Source organism: Pleuronectes platessa, chromosome 10 (genome assembly GCF_947347685.1).
Source record: "Pleuronectes platessa chromosome 10, fPlePla1.1, whole genome shotgun sequence".
Lineage (NCBI taxonomy): Eukaryota > Metazoa > Chordata > Actinopteri > Pleuronectiformes > Pleuronectidae > Pleuronectes > Pleuronectes platessa.
The window spans coordinates 3,928,430-3,955,644 of NC_070635.1; the positions used below are offsets into that span (position 1 = coordinate 3,928,430).

The window sequence follows — 27,215 nt, forward strand, 5'->3', positions numbered from 1 at the left end:
CGTGGAATCAAGGCCTAAAAACTCTCAAAATGGCGGATTGACTACAAAACAAGATGGCGGAGCCGTTATGAATTTAGAGCCAGAATGGGAGGAGAGGGAGAGAGGAGGCGTGGCAATAATAGATTCAAAATGGTGGTTTAACTTGCGTTATCCAAAATGGAGTCTATGTTAATGACACCATGTGGCCGGAGCTCACACTGGTGGTCGTCACATGAATTACACCAAGGGATTTTCAGACAAAGAGAATTCTTTGTCTCTGCTTTGGCGTTCGGCCGCATGGCTTCCAGATGTGTCCAGCCTCTCTGAATATAGATTTAACTATGTTACATGAACTGTATTCTAAATACAGATCGGATGTATGTATAGGTCGGTTTAGAAGGAGAGAGAGAGAGAGCATACAAGGAGAGAGCAAAGCTCTTAAAAGCACCGTCAGAGACAAGTTACATTTACTTTACCACTCAGCACCCAAGTGGCGTTGTGTGCTGAGCTTTGACCGGTAAAGTCTCTTTAAAGTTGTTCAAACGGTCACAATGAGCTGGAGACGCTGCTCACGGCGCTTAAAAACTGTGGCACAAGGCCGTAACCGGAAACCGGAAGTGGCGAGTCGCCGCTAAACATTAGAGACTCGGCGGTCTCATACAAAACAAATACATTCAAGTATTAAAACAATACGCTACGTATTAGATTAACATCTGCCCAGACAATAAAGCCTCTTACTGTACCACCCTCGCGGTGTGCGTGCGCGTCGGGCCAGTGAATCACGTGGTCTCTCAAGCGGTCTTCGGCCGCTGGACCGGACAAGCAGCGGATTTGCTCGTGCTGCTTCGACAAGATGAACGTCGTCCTTCTTCTTCAGGGATGTGGAGCTCGTGCTCCTCAGCGGAATGAATCTCGCGCTTCTGCAGGGGACGGCTGTGGAAGCCGTTTGTAGATCGTTGGGAAAAGGAAACTAAAGTCCGTGGGGAAAGTGGAACTGAGTCTGAGATTGTTCCGTGTGCAATTTCCTGTTTGGTCTTTTCAAGTTAAAAGAGCAAAAGTCCTTTTGAAAATAAAAACGTCGACTGAGATAAAAGACAATGAAAGAAATGAAAGAAAATAACTCTGGTTGCCCCCTTTTGCAACTAAATCAGCTGGGAGGCCCCGAAGGGGGCCTGGTGTTGTCTTCAGAGCAGGGTAAAATGGCCGCGATGTTTGGGGTCTCAGTGGATTTGTTCTACCTGAGAGGTCCTCCTCCTTGAGGAGTTGGTCATAGGATGATGCTGGCTTTAAGCCAATTGAGTGTCAGAAATGGATCTGAGTGGGCGGGGCTTGGAACTGAGCAGGGGCTTCTGGGAAAACCCCAGGACATTTTTCCACCACCAGGGGGAGATTCTTGAGCCTGCAGGAGGATGTTTCCCGCCCAAAGTTTAACAACCCTTTGTTCCTCTCGGCTCCAGTGTCTGGCGGCCCCCCGCTGGGCTCTGGCCCAACACAGCACAACTTTAAAAGCCACACAACACTAACATAACTACAATGGAATGAGTGACAACGTATGATGAGAATGAAATGGTCAGAGTTACTGTCTGTGGTCAAGTGAGCCGTTCTTTGTGGTTTAAAAAAGTAGTTTGCAGTTGTGTTGTCACTTTTGAATTTGTGTAAGTGTTTGTGTGAGACTTCGCGGCCTCAGTATTGAAGTGTTGTTGTTTTGAATCCTTCTAACTCTCTCTCTCTCTCTCTCCTCTGCTCCTCCTCAGGCTCAGACAGTGCAGTGGAGCAGGGAGCTGTCCGCGGTGCTGAATTCACCAGCTCACAGAAATCCCCATCACACCCTCATGTGCTTTGGCCGCTCCTGATCCTCCTGATTCAGCAGCAACTGACCGCCACCGCAGCACATCCAAGATGGAGGACGACGGGCGCTACAGAGACAGCCGCTCGGACTTCCTCCGCGGCGCCAAGGACATCGCCAAAGTGGCCAAGAAGCAGGTCGGCAAGAAGGTGGGCCGCGGCGTGGACAAAATGGGCGACGAGTACACCAAGCGCTCCTATAAGCGCTTCGAGGAGGAAGACGATGACGACTACGCCGGCGTGGCGGGCAACGATGACGGACATTACCGCAACGACAGCCGGGCCAACGACGAGGAAGGCCACAGTGACTCCACTGAAGGACACGACGAGGATGACGAGATCTACGAGGGCGAGTACCAGGGCATCCCGAGGGCCGAGTCGGGCAAGGCCGGCGGCTTGGACGGGCCGACGGTCGCCCAGGAGCAGCAGTTCAGGGATCGGGCGGCCTACGAGAGCGAGCGGAGGAAAGACCAGGAGGAGCTGGCGGAGCAGTACGAGACCATCCTGCAGGAGTGCGGCCACGGGAGGTTCCAGTGGACGCTCTACTTCGTCCTGGGGCTGGCTCTGATGGCAGATGGCGTGGAGATCTTCGTGGTCGGCTTCGTGCTGCCCAGTGCTCAGGTAGACATGTGTCTATCTGAGCCGAACAAGGGCATGCTGGGTAAGATCTCCAGACATTACTCCCTTGCATCCAGCTACAGCAAACAACACCATAAAAACTCACTCATCCGCTGCTCTCTGTGCGTTCTCTCTGTTTGTTTTCATCCCAGTGGCTCCAGTGGGCCTTTATTGTTCCCTTTTGCATTTTATCTCTGTCTCATCTCGGCCGTTACCTTCGCAGCTTACTCAGCAGTAATTGCCTTTCTTCAGCCTAGTTGGCTGAGGAACTACAGCCGTTTAAGATTCAACTGCCCGTGCAGCCGCTGAGCAGCAGCAGCGTTTTAAATCAAACCAACTGCAGCCAATCCAAACACAATGTTCTCCGATTCAGTTCAGCTGTTTGCTCGCTGGACTGTTTGTGTGTCTGGGTGCGAAGGGGATTGTGAGTTTGTCAAAATGTTGGAGCAAGGGGGAAAGCTGATGGGGTTTAATTTATGTAAAGAACGTACAAATATATTATAAGCAAACATGTCAGGAGCTACGCAGGGAAACTCTTCTCCACAGAGAGACACAGAGAGGTTGTTTGTGTTTTTCCAGTGGATAAAATGCTGTGTGCCGTCACACTGAGATATTCCATTAAGAGGACGCTGGAGCTTCCAGTTGAAAATAGACATCAAGCATTGATGTGAATCGTTTCCCAGCATGCAAAGCTCGTCCCCATTCTCTGCGGGTTGCTGAAAGCTGTTTTGGAGAATGTAGCAGATTCCTTTTATCTCACTATCTGACTAAATGTCTTTTTGTGAAATCTACACGACCTAAAAACAGGTTGATAAAAAACTGATCTCCAAATACTATGATTTAAATGTATAAGCTGCTTTCAGACATGAACTGAATATATAGAGCCGAACGTCTTAGGTCTGTCCGGCCGACACAGGATGTGGCTGCTGAGGTGAGACCCAGCTTGGGTTTCTGCTGCTGCCACATGATTTTCATATGGTGCCGTAGGAAAGGAAAAGGACCGAGGGGAGAAAAGCAATTTTGTTTTCATAAATATTTCATGAGGTCGAAATAAACTGGTCACTGCAGCTGCCAGATAAATGTATAAATATGTTTGGAACAAGAACTCCAGTATTTCTCTCTAGGATCCAATGTAGCATAAGTAAAAAGTGTTGAAGATTCTTTAAGTAAAGTATAAGTACCTCAGTAGACCCCCCCATTCTGACTGGGTTTGTGTCATGCCAGGGGGGAGCCAGTAGGGAGACACGACCAGCCTCGGTTCCCTCCCCCCTCTCCCTGTTACGCAACACGCCTGACTCATGCTAGTGAGCCTCTTCTGCTCGTGCCTCTCTGCATCCCATGGTTCCTAGTGTCCTCTTCCCCACCCCACCCCCAACCCCACCCCCACACTCTACAGTCAGAACAGAGCTTCCTCCTGCTTCACTCGCGTGTGTCGGCCACTTTAACTTGACTCATTGTGGCAGGAATCATGAAGTGTGTGTGTGTGTGTGTGTTTGGTATGCATGATATTCTGACATATTCTTATCATATTCAGGTTCATTATTTGAATTTGTGTCATCACTTGAAAATGTTTCCAGGCTCTAATGTTCAGAAAACACTCCTCAGAATGTCGGTTGCTGCAGCTCCTCTTTCAGCCTCTGTCTGAAACACTTTAATGCCGCCCTGCTGATGAAGTCAGGTCTACTCTGATTGGTCAGCCACTCCTCTCTGTTGTGATTGGTCACGGGACGTAACAGACTAGCAGCTTTAGTCTCAAATGGAAAAAAAGCATTAAATATCTCATCGTCCAGAAACACGAGCATCTCAAACAAGTAGAGGAAACACACAGCACGTTAACCAGAGTGAGGATTTGAAATGACAGCACTGATGCCTGTGGTGAAGTGTTTTTGCACAATAACCTCCAGCAGAAGCTTTCAGCAGCAGAGCAGCACAGACGGGTTGTCGTTGATTCGTCCTTGATGAAGAGGAAACGGGTTTGTCACATGCAGCAGCTTCACAGGAAGTGGATTTCTGTAGGAAAGGTGCTGGATAAGCAAGTAGCTTGAATGTCAAGGAGATAAGATTGAGTGTATTCAGTATATTTCCAGCCCTGCTTCTGTTAAATATACAGTTTTCAAGAGGAGTTGGAAACTACACGACCTCTAATCATCATGGCTACGTGACCTTTAACCTGTATTTATTGAGAAGCTAGTGCACGATTCCTCCCCGAGGCTGTAGGGAACCTTTGTCTATCATGATGCCTCTTTGGCCTTTTAACGCACATAACATCAGTCTCTGAGATGAAGGATGAAGGATGAAGGGAGACAGAAGGGTGAGGAGAGAACGGGGGGGAGGCCCGACTCCCGAGGGAGATGCTGGCAGACAACACAGGCTGCAGCCGGTTCCATACAACTACCTATTTATAGCAAAGGAATTTGTTACACATCGTTCGTACTCCACCACAGTGTGAATATTCAGCTATCATCTGGAAAAGATATCAGCCAATGAGCTGCAGTGAACAATGAATCCCTGTTATATTGTTAAATGTAAAATAATAACTTCATCTACGCTTATCCTTTAAAGCAGCAGTAGCTTCAGCCTCAAGGGGTCACTCCATCAAAACAATATCAAAAGATTTTAAAGTTTTATTGTGAAGGAGGATTGGTTTGCTTCATGTGGATGCAGGTAACATTTCAAACAAGCAGCTCAATTCAAGAGTGATTTCCACCAATCAGAGCTGTGTTATTGAGCTGAAGGTCGTTTATCGGCTGTTGAGACTTTAAAAACAATTATCGTTCCTCTGTCTTGCTGAGAGAAGACTGTGCTCTAAGTAGTGAGCAGGATGAAGTGTGTGTGTGTGTGTTTGTGTGTGTCTGAATTCAGCTGATGAGAAACCGTGTTCTCCTCCAGTGCTGACGAGCCTCGGCCCCCGGCTCAGAAAGCCCAGTGCACTCTGGCAGAAAGGGGAAAAACTGGCTATTAATAGTGGCCCCTGCCCTGCCCCCTCCTTCACACACACACACACACACACAAGCACACACACGCACAGACACACACATTACAGTGACACAATCTTTTTTCCCCTCTCTGTGTTCAACAACACATGCACCACACACATACACAACCCTGGAGCCTTTGGGAGTTCTGTCACGGCGCACCGTCGTCCAATCCCCTTCCTCCTCTTTCCTTTTTTGTGCTCTCTCTCTCTCTCTCTCTCTCTTTTTTCTCTCTCTCTCTCTCTCTCTCTCTCTCTCTCTCTCTCTCTCTCTCTCTCTCTCTCTCCACCCCCCTCCTCCATTTTCTCTCCAGAGAGACGAGATCCCCAGCTGTCAGCACACTCCTGCTTCTCCTCTCTGCCTTTCCTCAAACCAGTCGTCCTGCTCGTCTGTCATTTATAAATCTCATATTTAGTCTGTCAGCAAGACGAAGAATGGAACAAGCATAGTACATGATTGTGATGATGCAAAATACAAGATTTTACTCAGTGTAAGTCGGCGCAAATAAATATTAAACAAAAGATCTTGAAGCTGATAAACAACTCATAAAGAAAAACATTGGAATAACATTAAAACTCAATGAAAATGATTTAACTGTACAAAATGTACAAGCTGAGTTTCCAGATAAATATCCAGATAAATAAATCATGAGGCAACAATTGGCAGATTAATATTTTTAGTTTTATAGAATAAGCAGAATCATTGTCTCCAGAATGTGTGTCACTATCTAAACTTGTAATGGCCTCGGAATCTCCAAGCTGCTGATTTCAACAAATTGAAAACAGGAAAAATGTGAGATGTGACATAAACTGGTTTGAAGCTGGTTTTCGAGCTGTAGCAGTGGTGGTAACCTTCCTTGAATGTCAAATGGGATTTTCCTGCCCTCACCACAGCATCGACATGCGGCCTTTTCAAGACAGTTTTTACTCCTTTTCTCTCTTTCCCCGAATATGAAGTGTGTCTTTTAATAATAATACAACACACTGAGCTCCGATTAGATCACAATCCGAGGTGACAGACATCCTCTGGCACACGACGGCTTTATAATGAACCAACAATCTTTGTTTCCTATAAATCCACAAGTTCCTGATTTGGCTTGAAATGATGAGAGCGGAGAGAGTGAACCTAAAAAATGCTGTGGGCTGTAGGAGTTTAAACTTTACCTCTGGTTCAGACTGAGCTGATACAGACATGTTACAGAACCTTTACGCTGGATCGATGGGCACGTAGTGGTCTAAGCTGGGTCCATTATGTTAGACAGCTTCACACGTTTCTGTCAATGTCAGAAAACTCCTTCAGCTTTAAATTTGAAGCGACGCCTTCATGTGACAAATCCTGGTCACGAGCTCGTCTGTCCACGGAGAAGCTGCTGCATTGCGGCGTCAGGCTATTGAACCCAGTTATCATCTCTGCCTCATTGTTACAGCTCTTATTGTCAGAGGGAGAAGCTCCCAGCTGTGTCTGTGCCGGGCCAGAGACACACACACACACACACACACACACACACACACACTCACACAAAAAAAAACACACACACACACAATCAAAAGCAAATTGGCACCATATGCACACAAGAATCCCCGGCCGTCAATCAAACAATGAAAGTGAAAGTCACCTTCTTCCCCAATTCACTGCAGTGTTTACATAGAATGAGACACAAACACACACAAACACACACACACAATCAAACCACACACCCCACGGTGTTATTCATCTCACAGATAAGGAATTAGCTTTTCCCACTATTCCATCAATCCTCACAGCGAGCCTCGTCTTTATCTCCCTCATCAATACAGCTGATGAGGGAGGGGATGAGCTAAGTGTGTGTCCGACCTACTGGTTCCAGCAGTGTGCCTCTTGCACTGTGTGATGAACGACTGTTCACAGCCTGTGTGGGCTTCCTCCTCTGTTTCCCTGCACCACCGACTCCACTGGGATTTATCTGTCGGACTTTTAGGGCTTTTTATCCATAATTGCTTCAGATGCTGTCTCTTCAAATGATTTAACAGTATTTACTCATCCGCTGTGAAAAAGTGGGCGTCGTGTTGATGGTCTGATCCGGGTGGAGCAGGTGGAGCAGGTGGAGCAGGGTTCATGGGACACGCTGGGTGGCAACACGATTTAAACGCAGATGTCAAGCCGAGCCACCGGCCCCTGTCCTCCCTAGTCCTCCGGAGAGATCTCACCAATAACCCGGCTCGGGCGGCGTGAAGCCTGTTGACAGGATGTCAATACGGCTGTGTGTGTGTGTGTGTGTGTTTTTGTGTGCGTGTGTGTGTGTGTGAGCACTGTCGCTGTGGCAGAGGAAGAGAAACAGGCCAATTGAAAAAGCTCACAGGGTGTGAGTCATGTTGGCGCCTTGAATCTCAAGAGGGGACAGAAGTGGTCGGTCGGGGGGGGGGGGGGAGCTTAAAGATACGGGAGCTAAAACCAAGTGTTTCAGACAGAGGCTGAAAAGAGGAGCAGCAGCAATGGACAGAAAGTTCTGCGTGTGACCCTTTTCAAGTAATAACCCAAATGAACATCATGAACCTTTAATATGAACAGAATGTTTCTTTTGAATCGCTTCTAAAATCTAACAGTAGGTTTTCTGTTTTATTCTTTAATTGAACTTCTTCTAAAGCCCAAATGGTTTCTCTTGTGTTTTTCCAAGAGAAAATAACGTTCTCTGATCTTTGGTTCACACTTTAGATTCTGATGCTAAACTGGGTTTCCCTCTTTTTTTTGTGTTTTATGCAAAATCCTGGTCTAATCCAGTAAAGCTGCCAAATGAGCTAATTCACTGGGCATTGGACGTCTAATGAGAATGGAAATGAGGACTGGAAGTAATATCAATGAGTTTTCTGATGAACAAGAACTTATCAACCTGCCCTCTGTCTTTCTTCCCCTCCTCATTATCCTCGTTATAAACAACAACCCTCCCCCCTCTCTCTCTCTCCCTCCCTCTTCCCTCCAGGTCTGATTGTTTACCTGGGGATGATGGTCGGGGCTTTCGTGTGGGGAGGCCTCGCCGACCGGATCGGCCGACGGCAGACGCTCCTCATCTCCCTCTCCATCAACAGCGTGTTTGCCTTCTTCTCGTCCTTCGTCCAGGGCTACACCTCCTTCCTCTTCTGCCGTCTGCTCTCCGGTGTGGGGTAAGGAGGCCGATGAGTCAGAGACAGACGCAGCAGCAGCAGCTTGACAAGCAGGGCAGAGGAGGACAGATACTGATATGGTGCATGTATAGAGCTCAACAGCAATGTCAAGGAGAAGGACTACACTACCCATAATCCTCAGGTGTAACAGCGCTCACCCCTGGACTGTATTTAAATATGGACGACATTACCGGTCCCCTAAAGTGAAGCCTAAGCATCTCAACTGCCATCTGGTGGCTGGTTGCAGTACAGGTCCTAAACCCCACATGCCCCCCCCCCATGGTTGGGACATGGAACAAACTAAAAAGTCAAAGAATACGTCAAATAGAATAATGTCAAGCTCCAAATGAGTAAGATGGCAGCATTTGTATCTGGGATATTTTTGCTTAAATTTGGGATATTGTGAGGAAGTGAAGCAACAGCGTCCATCTTTATAAACAGGTCTATGGTGTCACCTTCAGAAAAGAAGTCCAGCCTTCCACGATTAGAAAATAGCACCGACAGTCTTTGGTGAAATACTCACTTATCCATAGTGGAAGTGAACTTTAGACTTTTCCAAACGGGTTTTAACAATCACTGACCCTGTATCAGTGCAGGGGTTTGAATCTGAACGTGTTCCCATCAGATTGTGACCAGTTGTAATGGAACACGCACACAGGCCGTAGAGATGGACTGTTATCAGTGGCTTTTAAAGCTTTAATCTTAATGTTTAATCAGGTGCGAAGCTGCTAAATTCTCCGTCTCTCACACTCGCTCCTGCTGCTGAAATCTCTTTCTCTCAATTTAATCTGTTTTCTCAGCTCTCTGCTCTTTCTTCATCCTTCCCTTTGTATCATCTCATTACTGTTTGCGTCCTTTTTTAAATTACCACCGTCTTCTTCTTCCTTATCTCCTGCTCCTTTTCCCTCCTCTCCACGTGGATCCCATCCCCTGTTCCTCTTCTAATCCTCTCTCCCTGCACACCCCCGTCCTCCCTGTTTGCTCCACAGCATCGGAGGCTCCATCCCCATCGTGTTTTCCTACTACTCTGAGTTCCTGGCCCAGGAGAAGAGAGGAGAGCACCTGAGCTGGCTCTGCATGTTCTGGATGATCGGCGGCATCTACGCCTCCGCCATGGCCTGGGCCATCATCCCCCACTACGGTGAGAGAAGCCAACAGTTGTGTCAGTTAGCTGAACGTCCTAATTACATGGACTTTCATTTTCCATCATGAGTAACGTGAATCTAAGAAGCTGTTGCGTTTTTTCTAATGAGAAAATGAAGTTAGTGCTTTTCAAACGAGGATGCAGAGATATCCCCGGGTGTTTAAGTGGGTTGAAAAAAGAGAGTGGATTAAATTCCCTCTGGTTTCCTCCAGCTTCCAGCAGCTTCCTGAACAATGTTAGGTGCAATCATTTGATCAGTGGTTTCCCTCCGTCTGCAGAAGACCAGTAGAGACCGTCAGGCACAGTGATAAGTTAATTGCCGTTCTTGCTTTGCGTGAGGAATCTGATAATAGTCAAAATGTTTTCACCAGCGGCAGAAGAGAGGAGGAGGAGGAGGAGGAGGGGGGGGGGATTTGGCCTGATCTTCCTCATGTCACATTTACATCTATGCATGTAGCAGACACTTTAATCCAAAGAGAAACAAAGAGCAGCTGCATGATTATCGTTTTCTACATTCTTGATCGTACATACATACACATTTGGTAGAAACTTTCATGAATGATGAACTGATTACAGTTTGGAGGTCAAAGGTCCAAGGTTAAGGTCTGTGTGACCCCACAAAACCCTTTTTAACATGTTTTTAGCTTCTTGATCTGAAGTCTTGATCTCAATAAAACTGCCTTCTGGGAATTTCTTCACATTTGGACCAGTTTTCACTTGGACTATAAGATTAAACTCATTTTATTGTGAATACAGTTTGTCAGGAACACCAGGAGGGAGAGAAACTCTGTGGTTCCTGGAGGCTTAAAACTGCAGGGTGGTCATTCTAGTTTTATTCATAAGAAGTAAATTATTCATGACACTTTGTAATGTACTCAAAAGTGCCTTTACCACATTAATATACTAAAATAACAACTGCCGCCACATATTGTGATGTGTAATGTTTTATAAATCCTTTATCTGCTTGTGCAGACTTGATAATCATAAAAAAACTGTTTTAAAAACAGATGGCAACTGTTCAGAACTCATGAAACGTGTCAAAGTCATTTTTTACCTTAAAATCTCGTACATTGTCAATAAGAATCTTATATCAGGGAAAGAACATTTGAAGAGGAAGTAATTATAAATACTTAAATGTCTTTGCAAAGACCAACTGAGGCTGAACATTTTCTGAATGTTCTGTTTCATTAACTCCCGCTGGTGGCGAGCACACTCCCAGAATTTTAATAACGCACACATTCTGTACAATGCAGCTACATTAATTTCAACAACAATGATATCTCTATTTTCACATGTGCTGAAAGAAATGAGATTTAGTTGTTTATGGATTAGTCTCGTTGCATAGAAGAGAAAATATAAAAGGGAGGCAGTTTGTCCATCAGGCAGAATGAAGCGTGTTGATGATAACGGCAGCTGAAATCCAATGCATAGAATCAGAACACAACAGTGTGAATATAGAGGAAGCTGCGTGTGCACAGAATTCAAGTGTTGCAGCTGCATCTTGTTTACTCTGACCACTCGTCCCTCTCTCTCTCTCTCTCTCTCTCTCTCTCTCTCTCTCTCTCTCTCTCTCTCGTGCAGGCTGGAGCTTCCAGATGGGCTCGGCCTACCAGTTCCACAGCTGGCGTGTCTTTGTGCTGGTGTGTGCCTTCCCCTCTGTGACGGCCATCTGTGCCCTCACCACCATGCCGGAGAGCCCCCGCTTCTTCCTGGAGGTCAGTCCGCCTCTCGGACCTCGTCTGGATGTTCAAAACCCATAACAGACATACAACCCAGGCTTCATCTCATGCATGATGTTTGTGTTTACGCTGCAGAACGGGAAACACGATGAGGCGTGGATGATCCTGAAGCAGGTGCACGACACCAACATGAGGGCCAAAGGCTACCCGGAGAGGGTCTTCTCTGTAAGTCACGCTCACACATGTATATATATAAATGTATTACAAAAGCAGCGTCGTTGTCTGAATGAAAGAATAAATGTCTTCTCACTGTGCACGTGTTTCTCTGCAGGCGTATGCAGCAGTGCAGCAGGTTCTGTGCTGCATAAATTAGCATATCGATAAGCTAAGCTACTGTAATCTCGTAATGTTTTTAATGAATAAAGAGTTATATATTAATACTTAAATTAAATATGAGGACATAAGAGTTCGTCTTACTAAACTACTACTACTACGACTCTTTAAACTATGATGTTCTAGATGTTTTTTGGGGAAACACTAATTTATTGAGCACATTTTAAAGCTGTGAAATAATTTAAATTACCTTGTGAATTGAGTAAATGTGAATAGAAAAACTATGAATATCTGCATATCTTACATTATTAAAATATATAAAGATAAAATGGCATATGACACTACGTTCAAATTATTAAAAGTCAATGCAATAGTCGCTTGAAGTCAAAACCCCTATAAATGAGAATTATAATAAAAGACGTTCGGTAGATGAAACTATTAATTGGTTTAAACAAACATATTACAGTTACTAATGTTTTTAAACTATACTAGATTCATAATTAATCTCTTAAACTGGTGTATTTTTAAATCTGAAGATGAATGAATGCTGGTGCTTTTCCCATCAGGTGACCACCATCAAAACTGTGAAGCAGATGGATGAGCTGGTGGAACTGGGCGACAGTGCTGCCTGGCACCAGAAGTGGAGGATGAAGCTCACCTCACTTTTCCATCAGGTGATGAGAACTTGCAGTTTTTTCTTTCTCTTCACTGATCATGTAGATATTTAAGAGTTTGTCAAAGGTAGAAGATAGACTTGTAAACAAGGAGCCAGATATGATGCTTTCTTGTGTGTGGTCTGAATATGAAACAAGAGGAGGAAACAGTTCTCCTGGCTCCATCCAGAATTTCGCCTTCCAGCTCATCTGAAGCTCACATCTCATTTGTTTTATCTGCACATGAGCAGAGCGACAAAACCAAGCTGGACCCGTTCCCTGGAGGCAATCCCAGTGGCCTCCAGGAGCCTTAACATCTCTGTGGGGCTGCAGGTGATCAGCAGAGACTCCAGTCACCTCCAGTCACCAGCAGAGACAAACAGTCTGAGCATCACAATGAGAATCTGCTTTATTAACCAAATACGTTTGTGGATACAAGGAAATTGACTCTTAGCTCCGGTGACGCTCAACGTTTGCAGAACACACAACCGATTACAGTGAAAACATGGAAAAACAAAGCTGAGCAAAGATAATCATACAATAGATTCATTTAAAATATTCTCACATTTACAGCTCTGGGTGTTTAGATTAAACCAACATGAAAGAAGATATAAATGATTTAATGTCGGTGGTGCATGTTTTTTTAAAACTTTGAACAGAGCAATAGGCAAACTCCTGTGTCCTGAGAGAGGTGTTAATATTCTTATTCCACAAAATATAAATTGAATACCTTTCAAACAGGCTGAGTCATCATGTGCACTGGGAATGTAACTGTCCACCAATCGACACCAATGTCCACAGATGGATTTCATAATCAATGGAGGCTTTTATCTATAATATTCAAAGGTTAGATATAATGTTTTATGTTCCTGCAGTGAAAGTATAAACTACATTTGAACTCAGACTCTGTTTGTGTGACTTGTGTCTCTGTGGATGTTTGTGGGACGTGTTTGTGCTTCCTTGTCCGTCTCTGTTTGTTGATTCTACGTCTGGAAAGGGATTCTGGGACATTGTGTTTATTCTTTTGCAGCAGATGAAGTGAAGTTTGTTTCCAGAGAAACATGTGCAGTATGTTTGCTTATATATATTTTATTTTTCTACGTGTCTGTGTTGTCTTTCAGGTGTGGAGTAATTTCCTGACTATTTTCTCCCCGGAGTATCGCCGCACCACCTTCATGATGATGGCCGTGTGGTTCTCCATGTCCTTCAGGTAGGATCCAGTTGAATCATCATGCACCACTGCAGGTTTTTCTGGGTCAGTTTGTGACTCACACTTCACCAGCAGCAGCCAGTGCGTGTTACTGTGCTGCATCTGAAAAGAGCTGGTGTGAGAGGAGGTCTGCAGCTCCGTGTTGTTGTGTGTTGGTTTGACATGTAGCACAGAACTCAGGCTACAAAACCAGGCAGCACACATATCAGGCTCATGATTCTAGATGGAGACACTTACTGCAAACTGCTTTTATCAGATTCTTTAATACAAACTAACACTAGTGAAAAGCTTTATGCTTTGTTTTTACAGACGCTGCAGTTGATGCACAAGTGTCATTTTTTGCAGGACAGAATAAAATATAAGATTTAAGCTTAAAAAACTTCCAGTAGTGAGCGGAGTATTTAGATACTTTACTTAGTCATAGAGCTAATAAGAGATACTCTATTACTTTGTTAATATATTATTATAATACAAGAACAAACATCAGTGTGATAAGAACGACCTAAAATGAGAGAACCCATCTTTGAGAAAAAGGTTATTTGACGTATACTTTTTAGTTTGGTCCATGTCCCATCTAGTAACATGGAGGAGGTTTATGGCCTATACTGCAGCAGACCACCAGGGGGTGATCACAACACTTAATAAACAGTCTATGGATTAAACCCAAAGGGCAAAGACATAGTGTAAATATTTCAGTGATACTGGATTATTCATGTCCATAGTAACACTGCTCCTCTGCCTCTACAACGGACACGTCATCTGTTCTCGACAGGACATTTACCGCGGGGTTTGTCTTTTTGTGACAGAAGTAATAACTCTCTCTCTCTCTCCTCCTCCTCCTCCTCTTCCTCCTCTTCCTCCTCTAGCTACTACGGTCTGACAGTGTGGTTCCCCGACATGATCAAGTACCTGCAGAAGCAGGAGTACGGGTCCCGCACCAAGGTTTTCGCCAAGGAGAAAGTGGAACACGTGACCTTTAACTTCACCCTGGAGAACCAGATCCACCGCCAGGGAGAGTACTTCAATGACAAGTGAGCTGAACCCCCCCCGTTCACGTGAAGCCAAACTCATTACTTCAAGGATATGTTGATGATTCTCATATTTTCTACCGTTCCAGTACTTAATGCATGAATTTATTCCCAATATGCAAATACTTTGTGGTAAATGACAACAAATCAGATGAAAATATGAATAAGGCTTCAAAAATATTTCTTCCTGCACTTTGCTTTGATTGAATGAAAGCTCTGCAGAGCTGTTCATGTTTAACAAGCCCCTGTTTGATGCTTCCTCTGACCTTCAGCCCAAACGCTGCCTCTTTGTGTTGTTAAAATTCAAACATTATGGTAATAGAATATCTGACAGTCTAATGGTTTAATATCCCTGCAACTCAAAAACCTTTATTTCTCTCTCTCTTCAAATCCCTTCTTTGTCTTCATTCCTCCGTCCCTGTCTTTAATGGTGTGCAGGTTCATGAACCTGAAAATGAGGTCCATGGTGTTTGAGGACTCGCTGTTTGAGGAGTGTTACTTTGAGGACATCACCTCCAGCAACACCTTCTTCAAGAACTGCACCTTCATTGCCACCCTCTTCTACAACACAGGTAGGACACACACACAGACACACACAGACACACACACACACTCAAACTTTTCAGGATTATTTATTGCAGTTTGCTGCGTAAAGTGAGCTTGAGTCATGTCAGGTTGGTTTTCTTTGGCAAAGGGGGTGAAGACCACACCTTCCATGACCCCTAGAGGATGAATTTACATATTGTATGTTAAAAGAATAAGTATTGATTGATTGATTGGTTGATTGATGGATTGATGGATTGATGGATGGATTGATTGATTGATTGATTGATTGATTGAATGATTGGTTACAATCTGTTCAAGAAAGGATGAAAACAAGAATCTCATAAACAACAACTGGAGAAGTTTTATTTGTCTCTACCAGGCAGAGACACAAATAAAGTAAAACCGTGAAGGAGGAGATGTGAAATCAGTGAGGTCTCTGTTGTGTGTATGAGTGGAGGTTGTGCTGTGGGGGGGGGGGGGGGGGGGGGGTGTTGTACAGTTCAAACAGCTGGAACCGAACAAACAGTGGAAGTCAGGGAAGAGAAACATCTGGCTGAAGGACTGAAGCTGACAAATTGTTTCCTCACTTGCTTAAAATGCATGAAACATGTCAGTAAACCTTGTTTCTTGTAATTGAAAAATATTTGAAAGCTGTTTTGAAGTGGATTTGATCTCATCCCTCCTCTCTGCCCTTCTTCTCTCTCATTGCTATTTATAGATCTTTTGAATATCTCTGTATGAATAAGTGGACCGATTGGCACAGTTTCACTCTTTGTGTTGTGAGTTCAGTGACGTGTCGTCATCTCTGTACAAATGATCCTCGTCCATTAAAACCACCTCCACCCTCCTCCTCCTCCTCCTCCTCCTCCTCCACTGACTGGATGGTTCTACACCCGATGCAGCATTGGAGAACTTCAACGTCTCCTAGCAAACCAGAATGAATTTATCAATTGATTATTTTAGTTTGTGTAGCTTTGTGTGTGTCACCAGCAGAAGGCCTGATGAGGACGTTACATTTTAAGAAAAAGGACACTGGTCTCTATAGACTCTGCAGCTGCACACACACAAACACAAAACGTTCCTCTTTGCTTTGTTAGTTGTGTCTTTACACACGTCGAACAATCACTCAGCGCTGCTATCAGGGCCGAGCAGGAGGTTCCTCATTTCACTGTCGGCTCATTCTGTTCAGAATTAAACACTGAGTGATGGTTGCCATGGCGGACCTTATTATCCCTGTGTGGCACGATGGGAATTAACCACATGTTAGTTCATATTCATATTCTGATCCAGAGGCTGAAGGAACTGTTATTTACATATTCTAGACTAATGTTTCTACAAGAAGCAACAATTCGTATTGACCTGAGGCTCTGTAAAGAGGGTTGTCCACTAATCAGAAGGTCTGCGGTTCGATCCCAGTCTCCCCCAGTGCCAAAGTGTCCTTGGGCAAGATACTGAACCAGAAGCTGACCCTGACGGATGTGTGTTAGAGAAACTGCGGCACATGAATGCACAGTATGAATATGTGTTAATGGGTAAATTGCAAAATTGTACTGTAAAGAGTTTTGAATGAAACTGCTTTATGAATACAGACCATGTACAAAATTACCTTTCCCGGAATGAGTGAGTTGGCAAGTTTTATGAAATTTGGGAAATAATCAATGTTTTAGATTCTGAACAACAGGATTATATAAATTAAAACAGCTGTTTCATGTAAAGAGAGTAGGAGCTGATTGGGTTTGTTTCAATAATGAGACTGAGCAAAGGGAACCAGAGGAGGAGAACACCTCTCTGCACCTCGCTGTGACTCTCAGGTCCTGGCACAGAGAGGGTTGGACCTCCTGCTCTTCTTCTGCTCCTCCTTCTCCTCCTCTCTGCTGTTCTTACCCTGTGAAGGAGAGTTCATGACACACAGAATCGCAGACATGGCCTTATTTAAAGTTGATGAGTCCGTGTTTCAAGAATCAACTGTAAAGTTTCTAACCTTTGCTCGAACAAGACGTGAACTTCCTCATCCTGGCAACATATCCACGGATCAACCCCCTTTAACCCTGCTCCCGTTCTGTTCTCCCCTCCTCTGCACCTCCTCCCCTCTCCTCCCCTCTCACCAGATCTCTTCAAGTACCGGTTGGTCAACTGCAAACTCCTCAACAGCACGTTCCTGCACAACAAGGAGGGCTGCCTGCTCAGCGACGTCAGCGACGACAACAACGCCTACATGGTTTACTTCGTCAGCTTCCTGGGCACCTTGGCCGTGCTGCCAGGGAACATTGTCTCCGCGCTGCTCATGGACAAGATTGGACGACTGAGGATGTTAGGTAATGTGGACGCAGGGGGGGGGGGGCACGTCAATCAGAACGGGAAGAGGGAGGTGAAGTCTGTTAATCAGCGACCTTTAATTACAGCCTGGGGCATTTTACTATTTCAAATAACAGCAGGTATGAAAACGCTAACGTACGACCCACTCACCATTTGGCTATTAAAATAAAATCAAAATCCCGTGTGAGATATAATAAATAAGCTTAAGCCAGTAAAGCTCTTTTCTTACACATGCAGACACACATGCACAGAGTTAAATGACGTATAGAGGATTCAGAAAGGAGGCTGCTACCCTCTGTTTGCAGGATCTATCAAATCAAACCTAATTTCTGCCTCACAGCTTCATCCTCAGTTTATCATTATATAGTTTAATATCTGCTTTAAGGATTTGTCGTCAATTCAAATGCCTGTTTTTTAAATATATATTAGACTCTTGATAAAAGTTGCAATTTTGCAGTTGAGAGGATTGTTCATTCTTGCTCTAGGAAACAAAGATATTACATTTTTCTGCATAATCTCCACAAAGCACCTAATTCACCCTTTTTATTGCACAGTCTTGAATGCTCCATCTGTAGAAATGTGAAAAACACCTGATTGTCAAGTGTGCATAATCTCCTCCTTGTCTTCATCCATCACCCTTTTTCAACACCCCCCCTCCTTCTATCCACAGCGGGCTCCAGCGTGATATCTTGCATCAGCTGTTTCTTCCTGTCCTTTGGCAACAGCGAGTCGGCCATGATTGCTCTGCTCTGCCTGTTCGGGGGAATCAGCATCGCCTCCTGGAACGCCCTGGACGTGCTGACTGTGGAGCTCTACCCCTCTGACAAGAGGTAGGCAGTTGAGGCATGCCCCCGAAATCTCCTTGACACGGTGAAGACACGGCAGCTGGTGCCGAGTGACGTGTTACATGATATCACCAGAGTTACCCCACTGTCATTGGCCGGCTTGCGGGGATGGATGAATATTTGTGGGGCCATTGTGATGTCAAACATGGAGCGGGCTTGTTGCCACCTTATGGATGAACCAGGATGTGCTCTTCCCCCCTTAAATAGCAGAGTTTTTAAATCCCATTTATTGAAATGTAGCCTTACATGAGACATTTTAAATGGTTATTTATGTGGAGCATAAAAAAATCCAACCAAAGCAGGATCTTTAGTGATGCACCTCTGTTTTCACTTGGAGACGTAGCTCCATCTAGTGGTTACATATAGTTGCCACAGCCTGTACACTGACTATATAAGGTTGAATGACATGACTACTCCCCAAAAGTGAAGCCAAATCAGCAAACTGGCTTCATATCTGCAAAATGGCAGCTTTCATATTTTGGATACTTCAGCTCTGTGTTTGGACAGTGGGAGGAAGGTGAAGACGTGTGGTTCATCTTTATATACAGTCTGTGGTTAACACAGATAGATCTGTGTCTTACCTCAAGAGTTGATGTAAAAAAAATGGCCATATACGTGTGGTACAAAGCAAAAGACTAATCTGTCTTCCATTCTTCTTCCAGATGCACAGCGTTCGGCTTCCTCAACGCCCTCTGTAAATTAGCCGCCGTGCTGGGCATCAGCATCTTCACGTCGTTCGTGGGTATCACCAAGGCGGTGCCCATCCTCTTTGCCTCAGGGGCGCTGGCGGCCGGCAGCTTCCTGGCCCTCAAACTACCGGAGACGCGGGGCCAGGTGCTGCAATAGTGAGTGTGGCTCCGGCAACTTTTCCCAGGGGGGGGGCGAAGAGTTTCTCGCCGCACTGTGAAACGAAACCGCTCAAGAGCCCCCCCTCCAAGATCCCACCTTCAGACCCCCCCCCCCCCTCCACCATAATTATAACGTCCGTGCACGAGCAGAGGAGAGCGACATACAGTAGATCTGCTGAACTGTAAATACTTAGGATTGGTGATTATTCGGTTTGCGCCCCCTACATGTTATAAAGATAAGTGCAGCTGTGGCAAACCATCACAATGCCTGAATAAGCCTCGAGACAAATAGTTTATTATCCCTGCAGATGAAAACATGAGGCAAACATGGTGTTGGGTTAGAGTGTATTCATTTATATCAGTGGAAAACAACAGTACTTTTAGATTGAACCCCCCCGCCCCCCCACCACCTCAATATAAGTACACACAGCTGGGGTTGGAGGTGAGGTCATGGGGGCTCTTGATAATGAGCCATGCAAATAGACTTATAAAAATGACAACTACTAGCCATTGTTGCAGAGTTCTCTCTCACCTCCATTCATCAAATTACCTTTCACATCTTCAGTACTTTGACATTGGTGGACGTAGAATCAAAAAGTTTTGACATTTATGCCTTTTTTATTTGAAGCACTTTTGACTTGACGAGGCCAAAACCAAGACGCCACCTCACTCGGTTTCCTCTTTAACAAAGACCCGTCCTCATCCTCTGTCGCCCGAGGGTCTCGTGTCGGCGAACAGACTGCCATTTTATAGATTTTAGAACATTCCAGGGTTGTTTGGGTGCGATAGGGAGATAAGTCGAGGCCCCCCCCCCCCGTTTTTCCCTTTACAACATTGTTTCAGATCACGTCTCTTGTCATGAGGTCATTGAGATCAAACACATTTCCCCTCGCTGAGTCAAATCTGTGTTCTGCCATTTCATTACAGAGGTGAAGCTTTCTGTTGACATTCACACTTAAAGCACAACCATCAGCCAGAGTGACTGTCATGAACATTTTTCCTGATGTGATGAAAATGTTCAGAATCTCTCATTTCCCCCATCATATTGTGTTTCCCTTTGTGAGAAATGCCTTTTTTTGTGTACCTCTCCTCCCAGAGGGTGTTTGTCTATTGGAGGGTGTTCTGCATGGAAGTATGTGTGTAATGTAAACTGAGAGAACAACATGTTAACAGCATCTTGGAACATGTTGCGTTGGGTTCACATCTCCAATACAACTTCTGATCCACAAGAGACTGCACCGTGCTTTTATTCTGACAGTGACGCCATAATGAATCTCACCCCTCTCTCCTCAGAGCACACTGCACAAGATAGGTTCATATCAGAGTGAAAAAATATATAAAAGCAATCAAAAAGCGTTAAAAACAAGTTCCACAGAAAAGCTACACCTTTAGTTTGAGTGGTTTCAGTGCCGGCCCAACGTGTGGTGAGTGTGTAAGATCTAAATCTAATTCTTTGTGTGAACTGAATGTTTATATTGATGTGAGTGTGCTTCTTAGTGCAATATTGAACCTCTCTGCAATATTGAGATTTTTTTATTCTATTTATTAGTTAATTTATTTTTTCTGTGTCTTTTTAGAATTTCAAATCTGGGTTCTTGTTTTTTATTTTACTGGTTAATGGAACGCCGAGTAGAGCTGTCTCATACTGACAACCGAACATGGTGCGACCACATACTGGACATGCAAGGGTTAAAGATTAGAGCCGCTCTGTGTCAGCGGGGGGAGAAAATATGGAAATTGTTGGAAAATACTGCATCCAAAGTAAAAACCTAATTATTAACACATTGAATCGTGGTTAATCGCAGTGGAAATCAATTATTCCGATGATGAGGGTATGAATTTGGACCTTGTGTTTTCTTGTGCTTCTTTTTTTTTTTAATACAAATGTAGCTACAACATGAGAGAATCACCTTGAGAACTCATTGCCAAGGGCTGATTGTCATATATTTACCACCCCCCACAAACACACACACACAAACACACAGGTAACAGCACAGAGTGGCTGCGTAAAAAAATAACGCCACATAACCCCCCCAACCATCTACACAAGTAAGCGTGATATGTTCACAATTGCAACGAAAGAGACAAGAAAAAAAAAACAATCACAGAAATGTCCGATTAATTAAACTGTTTTTGTCCAAACTGCCATTTTGTAGGATAGCAGCCATAACATAGACTCGAGACAGTTGAAAACAAATAGACAACCCATTGCACTAAGAGTACACTGTCGTACATGCACAATTGTGAATGCCTTGCTCAAGGCCCAGCTGTCATGCCTTGTTCTTTCTTCCGGACACATCCTGAGAGGTTTTTAAAGACGAACCACGTCGAGGGTTCAGCAAGAGCACAAAGACCAAAATCTACCGAGTGACGATCTCTAGTGAACGTGAACGTGCAGTTGTGAACATAGGTGCTTCGAGCTTTGATGACCGGCCCCTGACATCCCACCGTCTAATTTCAAATTTCACATCAGAGTCATTATCTATGAGTGTGCCATCAGTTCCACCACCTCATGAATTATTGCCAAATATTTTATATATGGCCTGAGTTTTACACATTACACCATCAGTTCTCTGTACTAGCTATGAATATATGTAAATAAAAAGGAATAAAAAAATAAATAACTATAACTAATAAGATAGCTCTTCAAATCTTCTGACCCCTGGGAATATACTGTAAAACAGTCAGTCTTTGTAGGTTTTCAACTATCGTTTGTGTGAGACAAGAGCAGCTGGACTTGTTATTGTTATTTTTCACAACTCCTCTGAAAACTTGTCTTTAAGAGTCCAGATGTTCTTGTTTATAAAAACTAAATTCGCCCAGATCCCCTCTTCAAAGCACATCGGTCGTATATATATATATTTAATGCTCATTAACTGTACAAATAGGAAAGCAATGAGCTGGGAAAAGGGCAGTCCTACTCTCTGTGTGTTGTCCTGTATCACCCACAGAGTTCAGAACAACGATGTCAAGGTAACTGTTGTGTTTCGTTCAATATGGAAAAGCTGTTTAAAAACAACGCTAATCCTGTCTCAGTGACTCAGTTCAGGCTCCGCCCAAGTCAAGATGGTCTCTCGTAGGTACATATCTGAGCTTATGTTACAGGGTCTTTTTTGTATAATTAACTGTTTGCCTGGGCAGCAGTCAATGGCGAGTGCAAAAAGTTAACAAAGCAATAAGTGTTTGGATATTTGTCTCTTATTCTCTCCTCCGAAGCTGTTTTGGGGACTTGGAGCACGTCACTACTTGCCGGCCTTGTCCACAAATATTCAATAATCACACATGGACTAAACAGCTGACATTCAACGTGTGTACTCTGGAAAAAAACAACCCCAGGATCCCGAGGCTTTTGTCAATAAGATTGCATTGCCATTAATTAACTGTAACAAAACAATTTATCACCTTTGTCATTGTATCGTGCTGTAGAAACCGTAGATGACTGTTTGTGAGTATAGAAACCGTTTGTGGAACCACGAAATACAAAAGAAAATGCTATAAAAAAGGAAGTGTAAATGAACAATGCTGTATGTTGTCTTTGATTTTGTGCATTTTGTAAATGAGAATGAAATATAAGTAAATACATCAATGTGACATACCAGTTATGGACCATAGTTAGCCTAAATGTGACGACACCAGTTCTGTTTAAAAAAAGGTGTGTGAGACTTTTTTCTTATATTTTCTTCATTGTTGATTTTGGATGGGGTTTGCACTTTGTTGTGCAACTGACCCCTTGGAATCTCAATGATTAACAAAGAACCATGAAGAATAAACAAATGGGAAGAAAAAAAATCTATCAAGCAAATCCTGGTCATTTCTTGTCTTGTATGTGTGTAAATATTTACCTTAAAAAAGCAATTGAGTTTTACCTTTTCACTAACAACAGGTATAATATACTTATTATTTTTAATATAGAAAACAATGGAACTTGATATCATATTTGCCTTTTCAATACAAATAGTATTGAAAACACAGGAATTTTAAATAATGTTTTTCTCCTGCAGTAAATAGCGTAGCAACATAACAGGCTTCAGAATTTTGAATTTTGTGAATGTCATTGTAATGGTCATCCTCAATTTTATTTTAGAATCTCTAACCATTTTTATTTTAAAATAACAGATATTAAAAAGCCTACGTCAGAACAAACAAACAAATACGTAATTAAGTCAATAATTTTGCAGACATTTTACATTTTTCTTTTCTTATTTGTGATCGAATATGAAATTACAGTGGTAGTTTATATTTTATAACATTTTTACCTAGAGGAAGTAGTGAAATATAAAATGAATGTGCACATATTAATATGAACGGATTAACAACTAAAGTCTGTATAAAATTATACTAAACTGTTCATTTGTAGCTGAAATCAATCAACAATACAAACTTTAAGGTTTGTAGTTGCTGCTGCAAAACTCTAGTGTTTAAAACTACAAATCCCATCCACTCCACTTCCGGTGAGGGTTCTGCATCCGGTCCACAGACTCGTCCGACTTCCTCGCAGGTAAAAGCATCTTAAATCCATTCGTACCTTAGTAATAACTTGTTTCTCCTGTTATTGTTAAAGCTGTAGAATCAAACATGAACTGGTGTTTAATGGTTTGTTGAGTCGCGAGGTGTAAAGACTCCTTTAGCTTTTATATTAGCCATGTTTCTGTCATGGAAGCTAACTGCTAATGCTAGCAAACAACCCTTGGCTGTAGCCTAGCTTCACTGTTTGTGTAACTTTTAGCGAAATGTGGTAAAACTGAGGTTTTATCGTGACTTGAAGTCTAGTCACCGACTTGTGTGCACGTGTGACAGTGTGTTTAATTCAGCTGTGGTCAGTGTCTGACCTTGTGGGAACAGACTGAGCCTGATGGTGCTGACCAGCTCCAGCTCGTGAGTCCACAGCACACAACAACATCAGGTTCACTGGGGAGGATGGACGATGGTGGAGGTCTGACCTTCCTGGGCTGTGCAGTGAGGGATGACATAACACTGAGGTTTATATAGAAAACAGACAGATCAATATACACTCTCCATCAGATCCCTGCACCATCAGAACCCTGCACCATCAGAACCCTGCACCATCAGGCGCAGGCTGTGCCCACAAGGTCAAGATGGCACCTGATATGTTCCAGAAGTATCTAAAAAACTGATTTCAAGTTGTATTTGTCATATGCAGTAATAAGCAAAGCAAAAAACTAAATATATTCAAAGGTGCTCGAACTTTAACTGTATGGAGTGTGTGAGATTGGTTATTGCACCGTGTGTGGTTTCTAAATACTGTATGTGCAGAGCAGTTTCAACAAACACTCACATCCCAGTAAAGTTCACCGAGGCACAAACTGGTCCATCCCAAAGACAGAAACACCCAGAAACCAGCAGAGCAATGATGTTGAATGTAGTGAGGGATGCACAGACCTGAACATGGGGGAAACAACCCCTTCACAGAGCACAGCACAGGAGAGCCAGCTCCTCAGGTCAGGACTCAGCAGTCCACCTACGTCTAAAGGACGAGGGACCTTCATTTGAAAACTTAATTTGCCAATTCATTGTTTTTATAAAATGTATCTGTTGCTATAGAAAATGTTTTAACTCCTTAATATCGGTATCAACCTTCATTGGTGGAGCTCTAGTATTTATTCTCATCTTCCTCTCTCAGGTGGTCTCTAGCCACATCCTCTTGATGCTGCCCAGTGTCCTCCGCTGTGCTCGCTCTGCCTCCACCAGTCTCGCCTTACACCGGCCTCTGGCCCACTTCAGACCACACATGGCCCCGGACCCGAGCCGGCCCGTTGAGAGCTCCATCAGAACCAAACTAACCGACGCACTACAGCCGGACCACCTAGAAGTCCACAATGAGAGCCACATGCACGCCGTGCCCCCCGGCTCGGAATCCCACTTCCGTGTGCTGGTTGTCAGCTCCCAGTTCGAGGGTCTGCCGCTGATAAAGCGCCACCGTCTGGTCAATGAGGCCCTGAAGGAGGAGTTGAGTAACTGTGTTCATGCACTGGCCATACAGACAAAGACCCCTGAGCAGTGGGGAAGTAACCCCAACCTGGCAAAGAGTCCGCCCTGCCTGGGAGGATCCAGGGGGGATCACACGGTGGAGGAGAAGTTGAAGGCTGGAAGAGACTGATGTGTTGGACAGTGAAGCAGCGCTTTGCTGAATGTGAAGAATGCAGTAAGAGGGGGACATAGATTAGCATTCACCCCTCTTGTCTTAATGGTAGTCACATGTTTCATTGCTAAATAAATTGTGTGAACACTTATTGTAAATATTTTGTTTGCAATTTTATTTATGCGGTAGTTTGCAATATCAATAAGTGCCACATGAACTAGAACAACAACACTTAAAGTAAATACTATGACTTTATGGCAACTTGCGCTTACAGTGCTTACACTAAACTTCTTTTTGGAGTAAAAGGCAAATATTACTGACAGGAATGAGTCTATTGCCCAAACAGCTCTGACATTTAGATTGTTCTGTGGTTAGTGTGAGTGAAAAACTATTTGTCTGTTTAGTGTCACAAACCAGAAGTCAGAGGGCAAAGGTCATATTTCCACATTCATGCAAGAACAAGAATCCTCTGAAAGTTGTGAATACATTTCTGACATTTGTGATTTAAAGGGTTTAAATACAATTATTTAACCAGGTAAGATATGTACTGAAACTGAGATATTTGCATATGTGTATAGCACCTGAAACTTAGTGAGAGGCAGGGGCAACACTTGATAATATAGTTATTGATATACATATATATATATGTATATTGGTATACATTGGATTTTATTATTTAAAAACAATAAGATCAAATAGATTTTGTGGTACATTCCTTTTGTAGATTTTCCAAATAGCTCTTATCTTCTGAAAGTCTCAAATAATCATTCAACATCATTACGCTCGTATAGAAAAGTTAAAATGTTTAGTTAAGTATCTCAGACATCAATCTATTGGAACTAACATTTTACTATTTATTAGTAAGAAAGTTTTGCCTGAAGGTTCAGGTTATTTTATTGTTATTTAATTATTACATGAGACACCTATGCACGTGTAAAATGTCAGTACCACTGACTCACCACAGGAGGGCGGTATGTGCACAAATTACACGATGGATTTAACCGGGTGAGCGGGCTGATAAAAACAAGATGTCTTCATTATTACACTTAAAGTTAAACATCAATTACCCAGCTGTCATTTTCTCCATAGGGTTGAACATGTAGTGAGACTGAAACACAAATTACTGATTAAATAACATGAGTAAGGACAAACTTCATAGAAATGAAACCACCCAATATACTCATCAATTTAGAATCAAACTATTTATCCAGTGGTTCACAAAAGAAAGTATTTTTACACCTAAGTTACGATTCAGTAAATTAGGGCTTTATTATATTTTAGCTTCTCAGAAATGAGTACTGCTTGTTCTCAGAATGACCGACTCTTAAATATGTGTGTGTGTGTGTGTGTGTGTGTGTGTGTGTATGTGTGTGTGTGTGTGTGTGTGTGTGTGTGTGTGTGTGTGTGTGTGTGTGTGGGGGCGTTTATTTTAGTCGAGGGGGTTGTATATGTCACTGTGAAGGTCCTCTTGTCCTTTCCTCAACCCTGACGACGGCCAAAAATCCTCCTCAAGGCTGAAAGGGCGATAAGACAGAAAAATATACGTCAAAAAAAGAATTAGTGAGTCTAAATCAACAATAGTAATTTACCCTGATTATCATCCATGTGCGAGATGAGTTTCCTCCAGATATTTTTTAAAGATATTTGTTTAGATTTCATTCAATACAAGAAGGAGACGGCACCAGACGCGCTCCGCAGAGCCAAACAAAATCTTTAATGCTTTGCTGCTGAGCTATTCAAAGTTATTGTTGGCTCATAGAGACAGGCCCTCAGAGGAATGTGGTGTCACCTCAAGGTAATGCATGTCGTCTTCTACAATTATCCTCCGCCTGGAATTGACAGGTTGTCAGGTCTCACAAAAGGCTCTGGTGAGGAGGGTGAACAACTGGTGTCACTGGTTTGGAAAAAGGAAAACACTAACGCAAACCACTTTATGACCCCGCGCTCGCCCATTAGAAC

At 43.5% G+C, this 27,215-nt stretch overlaps 2 protein-coding genes across 2 annotated transcripts; both read left to right on the top strand.

Moving 5' to 3' along the window:
• Nucleotides 1–1,878: 1,878 nt before the first annotated feature.
• Nucleotides 1,879–19,154, top strand: sv2a (synaptic vesicle glycoprotein 2A). Its single transcript, XM_053433530.1, has 12 exons — nt 1,879–2,485; nt 8,374–8,554; nt 9,544–9,695; nt 11,280–11,413; nt 11,513–11,602; nt 12,277–12,384; nt 13,485–13,573; nt 14,440–14,604; nt 15,040–15,173; nt 17,256–17,462; nt 18,134–18,293; nt 18,971–19,154. The coding sequence occupies exons 1-12, from the start codon at nt 1,879–1,881 to the stop codon at nt 19,152–19,154; spliced, it is 2,211 nt and encodes a 736-aa protein (XP_053289505.1).
• A 4,452-nt stretch (nt 19,155–23,606) lies between these two features.
• Nucleotides 23,607–25,414, top strand: bola1 (bolA family member 1). The gene is made up of 2 exons (XM_053433531.1): nt 23,607–23,654; nt 24,798–25,414. Exon 2 carries the CDS (start codon nt 24,822–24,824, stop codon nt 25,272–25,274), a length of 453 nt encoding a protein of 150 aa, XP_053289506.1. The 5' UTR covers nt 23,607–23,654; nt 24,798–24,821; the 3' UTR covers nt 25,275–25,414.
• The last annotated feature ends 1,801 nt before the right edge of the window (nt 25,415–27,215 follow it).

Coding starts and splice junctions, on each gene's coding strand:
- sv2a (XM_053433530.1), top strand. CDS start 1,879: ATGGAGGACGACGGGCGCTACAGAGACAGCCGCTCGGACTTCCTCCGC. Junction 2,486..8,373: donor GCCGAACAAGGGCATGCTGG/GTAAGATCTCCA, acceptor TCTTCCCTCCAG/GTCTGATTGTTTACCTGGGG. Junction 9,696..11,279: donor GGCCATCATCCCCCACTACG/GTGAGAGAAGCC, acceptor TCTCTCGTGCAG/GCTGGAGCTTCCAGATGGGC.
- bola1 (XM_053433531.1), top strand. CDS start 24,822: ATGCTGCCCAGTGTCCTCCGCTGTGCTCGCTCTGCCTCCACCAGTCTC.